At 39.9% G+C, this 15,900-nt stretch overlaps 1 protein-coding gene across 4 annotated transcripts in view; it reads left to right on the top strand.

Annotated features, from left to right (window-relative positions):
* The first annotated feature begins 4,211 nt into the window (after positions 1–4,211).
* The window catches only part of BRWD3 (bromodomain and WD repeat domain containing 3), a 130,236-nt gene continuing 118,547 nt past the window's right edge, over positions 4,212–15,900 (top strand). For all 4 annotated transcript variants that reach the window (XM_011970792.1, XM_011970791.1, XM_011970793.1 and 1 more), the window contains exons 1-4: positions 4,212–4,509; positions 4,645–4,703; positions 4,907–4,936; positions 5,350–5,409. Coding sequence is in view for 1 of the 4 variants with exons in the window: in XM_011970791.1 (XP_011826181.1) it covers positions 4,479–4,509; positions 4,645–4,703; positions 4,907–4,936; positions 5,350–5,409 (180 nt within the window). In the remaining 3 variants the exon portion in view is untranslated. The remainder of the gene's footprint in view (positions 4,510–4,644; positions 4,704–4,906; positions 4,937–5,349; positions 5,410–15,900) is intronic.

The raw sequence follows: 15,900 nt of genomic DNA on the forward strand, positions 1-15,900 counted from the left end.
TACATTATTTTATTACTCTATATAATTTTTTTAAAAAGCTGAGATAATAAAAGGAAGCAACTATTTACTTACAGTTATATTAATCTTATTGATTTAACACTTCTGTTCTTCCATCTCAGTATTTCCTACCATTTTTCTTTTCTCCTGCCTTCCTAGGGAGAACCATTAAGTTTTTAACATTTATATTCCATTAGAATGTGATTTTTTTTTTTTTTTTAATTTGAGATAGAGTCTCACTCTGTTGCCCAGGCTGGAGTGTAGTGGTGCGATCTTGGCTTACTGCAACCTCTGCCTCCTGGGTTTAAGCAATTCTTGATTCTCATGCCTCAGCCTCCTGAGTAGCTGGGATTTCAGGAGTGCACTACCATATCCGGCTAAGTTTTGTATTTTTAGTAGAGACAGAGTTTTGCTATGTTGACGAGGCTGGTCGTGAACTCCTGGCCTCAAATGATCTGCTCGCCTTGGCCTCCCAAAGTGCTGGGATTACAGTCATGAGCCACTGAACCCGGCTTAAAATATGCTTTTTAAAGACCAAAGTAAAATAAAAATGTGTTGGTGGATTGAATTGTGTCCTCCCAAAAGATGTCCATGTCCTAACCCCAGTAATTGTGAATATGATCTTACTTAGAAATAGGGTCTTTGTGGGTGTAATTAAGTTAGGGTTCTGGAGATGAGATCATCCCGGATTAAGGGTGAGCCTGAAATCCAATGACTTATAAGAAAAGGGAGAGGAAGATTTGACATGTCATATGAAACAAGGCCTTATGAAGGTGGAAGAGGACATTAGAATTACGCGCTCACAAACCAAGGAATGCCAGGAGCCACCAGAAGCTGGAAGAAGCAAAGGATTCTCCCCTAGAGCATGGTCTTGGCAAACACCTTGATTTTGGACTTCTGGCCTCTAGAACTGTGAGAGAACAAATTTCTGTTGTTTTAAGCCACCCAGATTGTAATAACTTGTTATGGCAGCCCTAGAAAACTAGTACACCTACCAAGTAAACATTCCAGATTTATCTTCTACGTAAATCAATTTTTGCTTCAGTTTATAAAAACTTTCCTCCCTGTCCATGTAAGACTTTGGCCACAGGGTTTAGAGCAGTGATTCTATTGTTACAAAATACTTCAAACATTAGTCCTCATTTATTAGTATTGATCTTGAACAACAAACAAACACATTTCATGGGAACACATACATTTCAATAACTTTCCTATTCCTTATCTAGGCATTACAATCAAGAAAGTAGCAGGGAAGTTGTGCCAGTTCATCAATTTGTTGCTTATCATCTCCAAATTCACCATTATTGACTGCTCTGTGAAAATGGATCTGAGCCATTTAAGTATTTTTCCTTTTGTCAGCTGGCACTGAAGCTTTTCCAGTAGAGGAAACTGGAAAGATGGTGCAGAAAGAAAAGGTTTTGCTCCCTGCTTCTGGCCGGCTTACTGGGTAGGGTGTTCCTGCAGCTTGTGCAGCTCTCTCCAGTGGCTGGCTTCTGTGCTGCAGTTTTGGCAGCATCAGGCAGCTTCCCCTGGCACCCTCCCTCTTGCAGTTTTTGTAGTAAAGTTCCTCTGCTGAAATACTTCCCTATGAACATCCTTCTCAGGCACTCTAGCAGGCTAATTGCAGAGGGTGCGTTTCCAGCAAGTTCTAGAATGCAGAGTTCCAGTAATTTCCAGAGGTTGGAGTTTCAGCAAGTTCTGCCTGTAAGGAAATACAGAATCTTCCGGCCGTAGAGTGAGTCTCCACTGGCTGTGTTCTCTCCAAGAAGGTCTGGATCTCAGCTAAGGGCAGAGAGTAAGCGTGGAGGGTGCTTCATCTCAGTTCCAGGGGTAGTGGCTATCATATCTACTATTATATACTTGCTATATCTATGGTATTTAGAGTTCTCTTTACTTCTTTACTTCTCTTTACTTCTTGCTAGCTAAGCCCTCATCATTCCAATTTCCTGTTATCATTAATAATTATTTATCTTAAACTTCCCTTATTCAAATGATCATGGGCTTTTTCCCTCCTGAATGAACTCAGACTGATACACAGGCGATCATGGAATCGCCACATAAATTTTGAAAGAGTACACAAATATATTTTCACATGAATTTTATAACAATTCCTTGAAGTAGACATGGCAAGTACTATTTATTATTCACATTTTACAGGTGAGAAATGAGGTTCACAGGCTGTGAGTGAACCAAAGTCATAGTCATTTTTATCATTTGTAAAATGAGAATAACAATCGAACCTGTCTCCTAGGGTCACTGTAAAGATTAAATGAGGTAAGCACGTAAAAGTGCTTAGGAGATGATAATGGCTTGTTAAGTGTTAACTGTTACATACAGGTCAAACATCCCTAATCTAAAAATCCAAAATTCAAAATGCTCCAAAATCCAAAATTTTTGAGTGCCAACATGATGACACAAATGGAAAATTCCACATCTGACCTCAAGTGGAGGATCACAGTCAAAAGGCAGTCAAGACTTTGTTTCATGCACAAAGTTATTGAAAATATTATATAAAATTATCTTCAGTCTATGTGTATAAGGTATAAATGAAACAAATAAAATTCACATTTAGACTTGGGTCCTATAGCTGAAATATCTCATTATGTATATGCAAACATTCCAAAATCTGAAAAAGTCCAAAATCCAAAGTATTTCTGGTCCCAAGCACTTTGGATAAGGAACACTCAACCTGTACATTATACTTGAACTATAAAAGTATTTAGTCTGGTATTTTGCCAAACTACTTGCAATAAGTTGTCTGGGTCTCATGTATCTTTTTGTATCATTTTGTTTTACCAATTATTCGTATTTGTTTTGTCAAGTTGCATAGCAATAACAACCAAAGATAAGCATATCACTTCACAATTACCCCCTGTGGTTATTGCTTTCTGAGGAAAAAAAAAAAAAAAAATTACAAGTGAGAGCTAATCAACCTAGGCTAAGTTTGGTCAGCTTAGAAATTCAAGGCCCACTGTGGTCAATGGCAGAGCTCTGAGTGAGGAAACCCAATTCCCAAGAATATAGTCCTAAATTTAGATGAACCTTCAAATTGGAATATTTCAGTGTAAATAATACATGCAACTTAAAATGCATTTCTAGTATCATCAGGTTTAGGTGAGGGAGTGCGGTGAGGACAGGATGTTAAGGGAAAGTAGGGAAGAAAAGGACCTAGTTTACTAATCTGGGTCAATTATCATACCAACCCCTTTGATCACTGAAGATTTCAGCAACCAAATACTGAAGGTCAGTGCGGTACCAAGAGCTGGGGTTATATATTAAACAGTGTAGTCCCGAACCTGTAGAAAACTATTGAAACCTTGCATAGAGATAGGCAAAAATACAGAAAGATTATTGAAAACTCTTGGTTAAAGTACTTCAGTAGTATTCGAAAACACAATAGGAAATTACCCTGTAGGAATGGGATAGATACGGCACATGTTAAACTTTCAGAAGGGGGAACATGCTTCACGGTTGACTGCAAATTTCTCATGCAATACTTGTCAGAATCCGGGAGCATTTTAAGTGGTCTTCTAACAATATAAGCCCCGCATTTTTGACTGGTAAGTACAACATTTTCATTTGGTTACTACTACTACTACTACTAATAATTTTAAACAGAAACAAGTCACGACCAAATAGCGACTCTTATCCTCCCCCAGGCATAAAACCCTTTAGCCAGCTAGCCGCCTTTCCACGGGGTAGAGTGTAAACAAACAAATAAAACCGCTTTGGTGCCTGGAGGAAAAAGGGGAAAGGAGTCGAGTCAAAACACCTTCTCTCAAGTTCCTCAGGATCAACCCAGGGGGAAGGGTCCTCCACCGGAAAGGGCCGGATTGCCTTCACAGGAAGGGCAAGTCACTCCGGAGCTCGCAGACGCGAATGCCACCACAGAGTTCCAAGACGGCTGCCAGAGCGTCGGCCGTCAGTTAGCACCTCCCCCTCTTTCCCAGAGCTGTAGCTAAGCAACCATCGGGCTCCGGGAGAGTCTAGGCTCGGCTGCTGTATTAGTGCCTCTAGCGGGGAACTATGAGCACTGCAAAACCCTATCACCATTTTTACCCTCCCCTCTCTCCACCCCCTTTGCCCCCGCCCACCTCTTCGCCACTTCGGCTCCTCCCTCTTCTTCTCGCTCCGTCTATTTCTCTCTCTCTCTCCGCCCCCCCCCCCCCCCGCGTCTCTCTCTCTCTCTCTCTCTGTACTCTCTCCCTCTCTCTTCTCTCTGTCTCTCTCACTCACTCTCTCCTTCTCCCTCTCCCTCTCCTCTCTCTCCTTCCTCCTCCGCCTCCTCAGCTCTTGGGCTAGAATATCTATGGGTCGAAACGTGATGCGATGAATTCGAGAGAGAGCGAAACTAGGACGAGGAGTGCGGCGGAAGCGGCGGGACTCCCGGGCATGGGGGCTTCACCACAATAGAGGCAGCGCCCCCACCCGCCCCCGCCAGCCCCTCCGGAGCGAAGCCCCCAAACCCCCTCGGGAAAAGGATGGCGGCGGCACCTACCCAGATCGAAGCCGGTGGGTAGCTGTGTCGGGGGGTGGGGGGTGCTAAGGGAATGGGGGCTTAGCGCGAAGGCTGTCAGTTTCTTTTGAAAAAGCTTCTATTTCTCTTCTCTTCATCCCTCTCAACCTCTTTTCCCCCTTCTTCCCTAGAGCTGTATTACCTGATCGCTAGGTTCTTGCAGTCTGGACCCTGCAACAAATCCGCTCAGGTAAGGGGAAGAAAGAGATCTGGGAGTCGTGGTGAATGATCCCAGTGGGGAAATCGAGGCAGCGGGACGAGCAGTTCCGCTGAGGGTGAGGGATAGGCCGGCCTTGACTAGTCAAACAGTCAGCGGCTGGGCTTTAAGTGTGGAGGGAGGAATGGGTTGTTGGCCCGAGCTGCTCCTCATATCTGTGTTTCCCTTTTGCTCAGGTGCTAGTGCAGGAGCTCGAGGAGCATCAGGTACGGAGCCCCTTCGGGAAGGGTGGGGAGGGTTGAGGTGAGACTGGAGGAGAAGGGGAGGGCAAGTCAGGGGCGGAAGACTGGCCGGGATAGAGGCTTCGATCTGGGTACCCGTTGCTGTTGTCACCGGGGTGAATTGGCTTCTTCCCTCAAAAGGGGCAGACAACGCTGGGGTCTTAACTCGTCTCCGCTTTATGCTTGTGGGAGGCGGTTTTTCAGGATTTCCTTCTCCGCGGCCCCCCTTCCCCCCCATATACTCGTCTAGCTCTGAGCCAATAGCTATCAGGCCGAGAGAAATAAAGACGCTAAAGTGTTGAGGCTGGGACACAGGTTGGGTCCAGTTGATGGGGAGCGGAGGCTTTTCCTTCATCATTTGCCCCCCCCTTCCCCCTTTCTTTTCGTCCGGCCCCCAGCTGATTCCGCGCCGCTTAGATTGGGAGGGGAAAGAGCACCGAAGAAGCTTCGAGGATCTGGTGAGTAAAGTTTTCATTTCAACTTAACCTAACTCTTTCACCACTCTCTCCCCACCTTGTACCCCCAACCCGCTCCCCACCTCTCAGCCGACGAGGTTCTAGAGCTCAGTGCAGAGCCAAAGAACGACTGCCCCTTCCCCCATCCCTGCTAGTCGGAAAAAGGGTACCTTGCCCTCCCCTTGGCCCTGCTTGTTTCCACCCGAAAACTTTGAAGAATGTGAGTTGATTATCAGAGGTGCCGTGTTGTGGATTATGAATATGTTACAAACATTGGGGAAGGCCCATTGTAGGCGGAAAAGGGAGAGAAACCAAGGGGTTATCTTGGGGCACGTACTAAGGTCTGACGCTGGCCAATGACAGCGTTGGTAACAGCCCGGAGTTCCGGATTAGTGGAAGAAAACTGGTTTCTGGTTGGTCCTGGCCTGAAATACGGGAACTAAGGCCAGGCTTGGTCTTTTTTTGGGGGGGGGGTTAAGGGGGAGGCGTGGGAGGAAGGGGCTCTGGAGGGGAATTGACGGACCAGGGATTAGGTAAAACGACATAGTTAAAAATAATAAGGAACGTCAAGCCAATTTCAAATTTTGCCGGTTAGGTGATGGTCTACTGAGTAAAAGCATAATCGTTATGTATCTCTGATTTTATAAGCTCATTCAATCACCAGTTAAGTCGCATATTCATAGACCCGTTTTCACTAAATAAAAACTGAGTTATCACTTTTTGAGAATTGGTGAAACATGATTTTGGGTTTACAGGGAGACAACAATGGACATATTTGAAAATGGAATATACTTTAGTGAAGGACCAAAGGCATTGGATTGTCTGCGTTGTTTCTTCTGCAAATATAATTCATAGTATAAATATACTTTGTATTCAGCATTGACACACAAAAACAGGTGATCCTTTTTATTTTGCGGGGGAGGTTCCCTTGTGTTAGCTGCTGCCACAGTGCATTGGAGGGTAGTGAAAGGAGAAAGGAATGATGTTACTAAAATCTAAATTCAGCTATCTTTCCTTCAAATAAGATCCAAGTGGAGGAAAATCGGACAAAGTTAAAGAAAGTTGGAGGTGTATGGTAGACTCTAAATATAAATGATTTAAAATTTGCTTGCAATAGGACTATATTTAAATTGCTTTAGTGTTCATTTTGTTATTTTTGTTTATATTATAACAGTGAGGCCACATTTTTATCAAGTCTATCGATTGTATAGTTTTCTTATATTTTGCAAGTCACAGAAAATGGCATAATTGTGATAAGGGTAAACTCGACCATCTGTACTATTATTAGTAACAATTTCTCAGATGGAGAAAAATTAGTTTTGAAAAAGTTCATGTACTGCCAGGTTAATTTGTAGTCAGTCTTTCTGTTGGACTTAAGTCTTTCCCTCCCCCTAAAAGAGGCAAAAACAACAATGCCTACTAATATGTTTTAACACTTAATGACTGTTACAGGTTTTTGTATATAGTTTCAATACTGAGGTGAAAATGTTTTCCTTTACATTTGTCCCTCTCACAGCCTATATGTGTTTTTTTAAGCAAGTGACAAAGGAGATTAAAAGGAAAAAGCTTTTTTGAAACTAACTTGACGGTGATAAAAAGGAAATGAAAATCAAAGTAATTAAAAAATAGAGTCTCCTGACCAAAAAAACCCCAACCACCCAGTTTACTAGACTTTTCCTCATATTGTAAAGACATATTTTTACATAATTGTGATCAGTGTCCATTTTATGCTTCATATTTTTCTTAACATTGAAAAATGTACTTGTGTATTTGAATACTCATCATTATTTTAATGGTAAGAAAAAATTCAGTTGTATATAAGGTACTATATAATTTGAACCAAGCTTCCAGCTGAGCATTTGAGCTACTTCCAGACGTATTTTACTAATAACTTTGCATAGTTAGGTGGTCTTTTTCTGCTTTTCACTTTCTCCCCTATCCCTTCTGCCCCCAGTTATTTTCCTGGACTTTATTCCCTAAAGTGGAGTTACCAGTTCAAAGGGTCTCATGAGTTTTATAGCTCTTGTCGTATATTGTTTGCTCTCCAGAAGACTGTACGAATTTATAATGTCATAATCTAGGTATTTAGAGTGAGTTTTTTAATAGTTTTAAATCATTCGGTTTCTTTAATATTTAATAGATGTCAGTAGCTCTTGGTTGACTTAGGTAGCTTTTTTTCATTACTGGTGAGGCTTGACCTTTAAGGAATTAAAAAAAATTGTTAATTCTTACATATACTCAATTTTAATCTATCTTTTAAATATTTTCTGTTATATTTTCTTATTTTTTTTATGTACACAGAGTTTCTTCTATTGTTTGAACATTATAGTTTAGATACTATGGTTTTCTTTTACATGTCTATGGACTTCTTTGTAAGGGAAGATGGGCAGCATTGAGTGATAATTTGAACAGACGTGTAGTGACTGAGAAGGGAATGTGCAGTGTTGGTTTGATTGCTAGTTTTGTCAGTAATATTGATTAAAATTATTTCACAGCTGAGCTGATTTTGAGTGACTTCTTTGTAGAAGAGATGGGATACTTTTTCTTGGGGTAGGGTTTTTTTTTTTTTTTTTGGATGGAGTCTTGCTCTATCGCCAGGCTGGAGTGCGGTGTCGGGATCTTGGCTCACTGCAACCTCCGCCTCCCAGGTTCAAGCGATTCTCCTGCTTCAGCCTCACAAGTAGCTGGAACTACAGGTGCACGCCACCATGCCCAGCTAAATTTTGTATTTTTTAGTAGAGATGGGGTTTCACCATGTTGGCCAGGATGGTCTTGATTTCTCAACCTCACGATCCGTCCACCTTGGCCACCTCAGCATCCCAAAATGCTAGGATTACAGGCGTGAGCCACCGTGCCCCGCCTGGGGTAGGTATTTTTTAAATTGCCATTGGAATGATGGATTTATAAAGTGTGGTCCTTGATTTAGCTGCATGTTTTGGATTGAAATTTAGGGCAAAATATTAATAAATAATATCATCTTGATTTATCTGGAATATTACATTATATAACAGTACTACAAACTTAAGGTGTATTGAGGTATGAAAAGGAAAGACAAATGTACAATGAAGTGTTAACTAGGATATCAACATAGTAAATTGGGGTTGCATGGCCACGTATACTGCATATACGAGACAAAAATCCTGCCTTTTTGTTCATATGTATACTTGCATTTGAACCGATTGTCATTAATACTTAATTTATCCAGAATAATATTAAGGTAATGATAAATTGGATTTCTTCAACATTTCATTACTATTAGTAGTAGTAATGAAATCCTTACCTTCTGTTTTCTGAAACAATCATATGATTCCGTGTTTACACTAAATTACATATTCTAGAAATCCTTGCCTTCTGTTTTCTGAAACAGTCGTCTGATTTAATGTTTAGTGTTTTACTCGTAATTTTGAACACAAAGGAAGGTGCTTTTTTCTTAAAGCTGCTGGCAGTTAAGTATTGACGTATCCTGATCTGAAATGTCATTTAAAAAAGAATCTGTACATGAAGCTTCTTGGTCAGTTTATGTTGAACTGTAAGGTTTTTGAATATGGCATTTAAAATATAACACTCAATTTTCCAGAATTTTAAGTAATAATAGAGGGAAAATTTTGAAGTTGTGATTGTTTCTGAATTTTGATCTGGGCCCTTTATTTTCTGCTTCTTAGTTGGCTGTTACCATATAATAGAATTAGATTTGCTTCTTGCAATTCTTCTTAAGGTAGATAATTTGAATAATACAGACGTCCTTTCATTTGTGGTGACCCTATTGAGTTGTTGGCTAATTTATTGCTTCCTCCTTGGAGCATTATTGGGGACAACAGAGTAATCAGGGTTGTGTGTATTTAAATGAACAGTTCTTGTTAATCTGTAAGTTTTATATATTGAAATGGTGATTTGGAAACTTTTTAAAAACTACAAAGATTTTAAAATCATTTTTAGGAGACTCCTATCGTAAGATTGAACCAAGGCCTGGTGTGGTGGCTCATGCCTATAATCCCAGCACTTTGAGAGGCTGAGGCAGGCGGATCACTTGAGGTCAGGAGTTCAAGACCAGCCTGGCTAACATGGTGAAACCCCGTTTCTACTAAAAGTACAAACATTAGCCGGGTGTGGTAGCTCATGTCTGTAATTCCAGCTACTCAGGAGGCTGAGGCATGAGAAATGCTTGAGCCCTGGAAGCAGAGGTCGCAGTGAGCTGGAATCGCACCACTGCACTCCAGCCTGGGTGACTGAGACTGTCTGAAAAAAAAAAGAAAAAAAAAAAAAGACTGAACCAAAGTTATAAATATGTTTAGGTGTGGTATATAGTTCTACATTTATTTCGCATTTTCATCTGTAAAACTGAAAGCACCAGTTAGTGCTTACATTTGGAATGACATAAATTGTATTACTCTCATTTTATATGCAAAATACTAGAAGTAATTTTATGCTTTTTATGAAAAAACTTTTATAAAGATTGTTATTGTCCTTAAAAAGTATACATACATCTATGATTATATGTTGTTGTAAGAACTTGCATCTGCATATAACACATTCAAGTTCAAAAGTGTTTTCACATTATCTCATTTGATCCTCACCAACTACTTTAAAACACTGTATGTAAATTCCAGATATACCTGTATTCTTTTCTTAACCAGCTGTTGTTCTCCAATTACTAATAATATATTAAATTGTCAATGAGAACAGCAGAATGATCTTTGAGTGCTGGTAGCATAGTTATTGCATCTATAAGTGTGGAAGCAGTTTAAGCATGTATGATTTATTAACTGCCATGTGGACATAACCATAGTTAGAAAGAATAGGATGCATCATGGGATATCAAAAAGCATTCTCTGCTCAACCCCAGTGCAGTGTATTGTGCATATAATGCTTAACTGATAGGTATTATGACAGATAGAGGTCAATATCTGGAAATCAGTATTCCTGACTACTCCTGACTACTGACTTGCTTGAGCCACCACGTGCTTTCTGAAATATGTTGGCTTTAGTTATTTGTCTAGATTGATCCTTGGCATTTTTTTTTCCACATATGGGCTCTGAGGAACGTACTTTCAATGATTTAAAATCCTTTTGGAGATTTATCATTAATCTTAGGATAACTGGTATCTCAGTACAAATGAGATATTGTGAAAGTGAAGAGAGCTGGTGTTAGGGACTAATACTTTGGATTCAGTGAATTTGCCTTAATGAAATTTTGCCCTGAGCATCTTTGTCACATTTGAATATTAGTTTTAGTTCCTGTGTTTTAGTTTTTGTTTTACTACTGATGTTGATTACTGATTGATTAATGAACACTTTCCTTTTGGTAGGCAGCAAAATAGTATTCTAAAAAGGCAGTTTAGTGTTTGTGTCATAATTTAGAGATGACCTTGCTTGACATTTCTTACGTGGGATTTTGTGAGTAGTAGAAAAGTCCCTAATATTTAGTATTTAGTAAATATTTAGTATTTACTTGTTGAGTGACCCTAGGGAAATTACTTAAGCTCTCAGAGATTGAATTTCCTCAATTATAAAATGAAAATTTCCCATTTGTTGTGGGGAACAAGTTAGTTAAAGGTGAAAGAATGCGTTTTGTTAATTGTAAAATGCTGTGCAAATGAATTGTTCACTACATTTTAAAATTAGGGATAGAGAGACCGAACAACCACCATGGAAATCTGGAGAACTATGACCACAGATGTTATATTTTCTTAGTTGATGAAATGTCACCCCCTAATTTTCTTAATTTTTTAAAATTTATTTTTATTTTTTTAAGATGGAGTCTTGCTCTGTCGCTCAGGCTGGAGTGCAGTGGCGCTATCTTGGATCACTGCAACCTCCGCCTCCCAGGTACAAGTGATTCTCTTTCCTCAGTCTCCCGAGTAGCTGGGATTATAGGCGTGCACCACCAGGCTTGGGTAATTTTTGTATTTTCAGTAGAGATGGGGTTTCACCATGTTGGCCAAGGCCAACATTGAACTCCTGACCTCCAGTGATCCACCCACCTCGACCTCCTAAAGTGTTGGGATTACAGGCATGAGTCACCGTTCCTGGCCCTTAATATTTTTATAAAGTAAGGGGCATATAAAACAGTACTATAAAAAAAGAATATTTAAAATGTTAGTGTCAGAATTGAACTCAGAATGAGTGAGCTGTGTCTGTGTTAACACAAACATGAATGTATGTCAAAAGATATTTAGTGTAATTTGCATAGGTGTAGTACTCACTTTTTTTTAAAACAAATAGGAAGTTTATTGTGAGTCTTTCAGATGTCTTATTGCAGGGATTCTCAACCCTTCTGATTGTATCCTGAATTTATTTTCTATATATTATTGAGATTTATTTGTTTATTTATTGAGACAGAGTTTCGCTCTGTGACCCAGGCTAGAGTGAAGTGGCAGTCACTGCAACCTCCACTTCCCTGGCTCAAGCCGTTCTCCTGCCCTAGCTTCCAGAGTAGCTGGGATTACAGGCATGCACCACCACGCCCAGCTAATTTTTTGTATTTTTAGTAGACATGGGGTTTCATCATGTTGGCCAGTCTGGTCTTGAACTCCTCACCTCAAGTGATCAGCCCACCTAGGCCTCCCAAAGTGCTGGGATTACAAGCATGAGCCACCACACCTGGCCTATTTACTCGTATTTTAAGTTACCCTGTTTAAGGTGTTTTCTCGGCTGGGCTCGGTGGCTCATGCCTGTAATCCCAGCACTTTGGGAGGCCTAGGTGGGTGGATCATGAGGTCGGGAGTTCAAGACCAGCCTGGCTAAGATGATGAAACCCTTTCTGTACTAAAAATACAGAAAATTAGCCAGGCTCGGTGACAGGCACCTGTAATCCCAGCTACTCTAGAGGCTGAGGCAGGAGAATCCATTGAATTTGGAGGGTGGGGGTTGCAGTGAGCGGAGATCTGGCCGATATCTGGCCACTGCCCCCCAGCCTGGGTGGCAGAGTGAGACTCCGTCTCAAAAAAAAAAAAAAAAAGATATTTTCTCATGCCCTTTAGTATGTGCCATTGTGCTTTACAGTTAGCTGAGTGTCAATTATTTGTTCAGTTTTCTTAACTTTTCTTAGAAGCATGGTATATGTATTTTTGGTTTATTTTATCTGCTAGTTGGTACTGAGTTCTTTTGTTGGACTTTTCTCTGCTGAGCACCTACTAGAATGTGGGTGGGTCCCCTGTCCTTGTCTTAATTTTATCTACCCTCAGGCTATAGTGCTTTTAAGTGCTTTCTTGAGATAGTATAATCCAGAGAATACTTGACCCTAGGAGGGTCGCTTCTGGTTGTCTCTTTCTTGAGGAAATCTTACAACTAATAAAAAGAAAAAGAAATGCTATGCATAATGATTAGCATTTTCAAAGGAGAGTGATAGGAAGTTTTAACATTTTGTAAGTGCGACTAGAGAAAGGCCTGCCTGCTGTCTTCTTTTTTTTTTTTTTTTTTCCTGCCCGGTTTTTCACTTCTCTTTCAAATTCAGCAACCATTAAAACACAGCATTTGATTTAGGTTATTGTAGACATGAAAAACAGAAAACCCAGTTTTTTTTTATGTTTGCTTTTATGTGCAAAGAGAAAAACCAGTTAATTTTTTATGTTTTCTTCCAGTCTTGTTTTTTTTTTTTTTTTTTTTTGGTAAAAGTATTTGTATTTTTTTTTTTTTTTGAGACAACATCTCACTCTGTTACCCAGGCTGGAGTGCAGTGGCTGGATCATGGCTCACTGCAGCCTTGATCTCCTGGGCTCAATCGATCCTCCCACCTCAGCCTCTGAGTAGCTGGGACTACAGGCGTGCACCATCATGCCTGGCTAATAATTTTATGTTTTGTAAAGACGGGGTCTCACTTTTTTTTTGCCCAAGCTGGTGTTGATTTCTTGGGCTCAAGTGGTCCTCCTGGGATTACAGACCTGAGCCACTGTACCCTGGGGTTTTTCATTTAAAAAAAAAAAAATAAGGCCTTCTTAATAAGTATATATTATGCGCTAGCTACCATGCAAAATTTTACTGGGTTGGGGTGCCTTTCTCTTTGTTTGGAATGCCCTCCTTTCTCTTTCTGTCTTGTGAACTTTTCATATATTTTTCAAGGGTGAAACTGGACATGAACCCTTAAACCTCTACGCAAAATTAGGTGTACCTTACTTCTTTGCTTCTTTAGTTCTCTGTACTGACCTCTGGGCACTTGCAGCTTTAATTTGTTTCTACTTACTATTTTGTTTGCTCCTCTGAGACTATGGGTTCCCTTAGGGCAGCGATTTAATCTTTCCATTGCTTTCCTATACTTTAAATGGCTGAATGAATGCATGAGTGAATGACTGTGTTTGTCCTAACCGAATTTTAGGAGATAGTTATCATTACTCTTTTACAGATGAGGAAGTTCGGGCTGAGAGGCTAAGAAACTTTGCCTATGGTCACATAAGTAGTAACTGGGGATGCTGCAAAGATTCAAATCAGTCTCTCTACTAGATCATACTACCAAAAAAGAGTAACAGCTAGTAAATTGTAGAGCCTGAATAATCCAGGCTCTCAGACTTCAAAGTACCCTGCTTATCTCTGTAGTACACTTACATTGATATAAAGCTTTGCTGTATTTTTCAAAATCCGTTTTGTTTTCTGTCTCTAAAGAGCAAAATGTTACGTGACTAACTTTTGTATATGCCTGTTCTGTCCTCTAAATGAATCAATCAATCCCAGGCAAAATGTTACATTTTACTTTTTGAGCGTGCAATCTCAGTTTGCTTCTTCATTTAGCTTCTGTAGCCACAGTCTTGGAAAACAAATAGCTTATTCTCTGCTATATTTGTTTTTTAGAGTTACTTGTCTGATACTATTATTTTTAAAAGCCAGGGTAAACAAATACTTTTGCTGTTTGAAAATTAGTATTTCAAATGTAGCTCCTGGTGCAGTTCTGGCCTCCTGAGATTCGCTACCTTTCACGTTTTATTCAGTGCCCAGCTGGATTTCTTTTAACTAATTATGATGAATAGTATCATCTCAGTGAGTTTTCTGGTTTTCTCAGTTGTCATAATGATTCTGAAGTATGGTAATTCAGTTATTAGATTTGCTCTTTAGGTCAGCCAGTCTAACTATCAAGAAGGTTTATAATCTAGGGTTAATTTAATGTCTTTCAGTTTATTCAGATTTACAGTTCTCATTGCTTTGCAGCTTTGTGTTAATGATCTCTATCATCAATTTTTCAACTGCCTTAAGGGGACAGTAGTAGAAAGAGCAGTAGGCAGAGAAACCCAGATTCCTGTCTTGTTTCATTGTAACAATTGGACAAGGCACTTTACTTCTGGATCTGTTCTCTCTTCTGTGAGGTGTGGGGTTAGGTTGATTATACATAGGGATCCTTTCATTTCAGAGATTCTGTAATTTAACTTTTAGAGCTGTTTTATAGAATAATACAGAAGTTTGAATTATACTCTTAACAAAAACCTTTTTTAGTAGAGATGGAGGTCTCACTATGTTGCCCAGGATGGTCTGGAACTCCTGGCCTCAAAGTGATCCTCCCGCCTCTGTCTCCCAAGTGCTGAGATTACAGGCGTGAGCCACCACACCCGGCCTCGTATTATACTCTGTTTTTTTTTCCCCCCCTGTATTATACACTTAAACTTTGTTTATAGAGAATGTTTTTCTTCTGCAAGCCTCAGAGCACTTAACTGTTCCGAGTTGGCCATTATATTCCAGAGAGATAAATGTAGTTAAATGACTGAAATTAGAATGTTTGAGCTTTAAACAAAAAGAGTGATTTATAATATTAAGACATTAATTTTATAGGCCATTATATAACAATATAGATTTATTTAAAAATGTAAAAAAAAAAAACAAAACTATTCAGGGTAGGTAAGAGTTCTTATGTCTGAAAAGATCACCTTTGAAAAGTTCCGGCTTTTATGAAAAGCAAATGGATTCAAGTAAGCAGTTAACTACCCTTATAAGACCTAAAGTTTGATTTAGAAGAAACATTTTAAGAACTACATCGATATAGTTTGGAAGCCTGCTAAAGTGGTTTGAAGGAGAAGCTAGCTATCATGTTTAAACTCAAAAGATTGTTATTGCCATTATTTTGATCGAATCTGTTTCTCTAGTGTTATAATCATATTTTATTTATTTATTTATTTATTTTTGAGGTGGAGTCTCGCTCTGTCGCCCAGTCTGGAGTGCAGTGGCGTGATCTCGGCTCACTGCAACTTCTGCCTCCCGAGTTCAAGTGATTCTCCTGCCTCAGCCTCCCGAGGAGCTGGGACTACAGGCGCCCACAACCATGCCCAGCTAATTTTTTTTATTTTTAGTAGAGACGGGGTTTCACCGTGTTAGCCAGGATGGTCTCGATCTTCTGACCCCGTGATCCACCCGCCTTGGCCTCCCAAAGTGCTGGGATTACAGGGGTGAACCACCGCACCCAGCCATACAATCAGATTTTTATTGATTTTAGAGAAAAGGACATTTTCATGTAACTGCTTAGAAATCAAGCAGTTTTCTATTGTGTAGAGTGAAAATCAAACTTGTTTATTGTACAAG

The sequence above is a fragment of the Mandrillus leucophaeus genome, unplaced genomic scaffold (assembly GCF_000951045.1).
Source record: "Mandrillus leucophaeus isolate KB7577 unplaced genomic scaffold, Mleu.le_1.0 Scaffold972, whole genome shotgun sequence".
Classification (NCBI taxonomy): Eukaryota; Metazoa; Chordata; class Mammalia; order Primates; family Cercopithecidae; genus Mandrillus; species Mandrillus leucophaeus.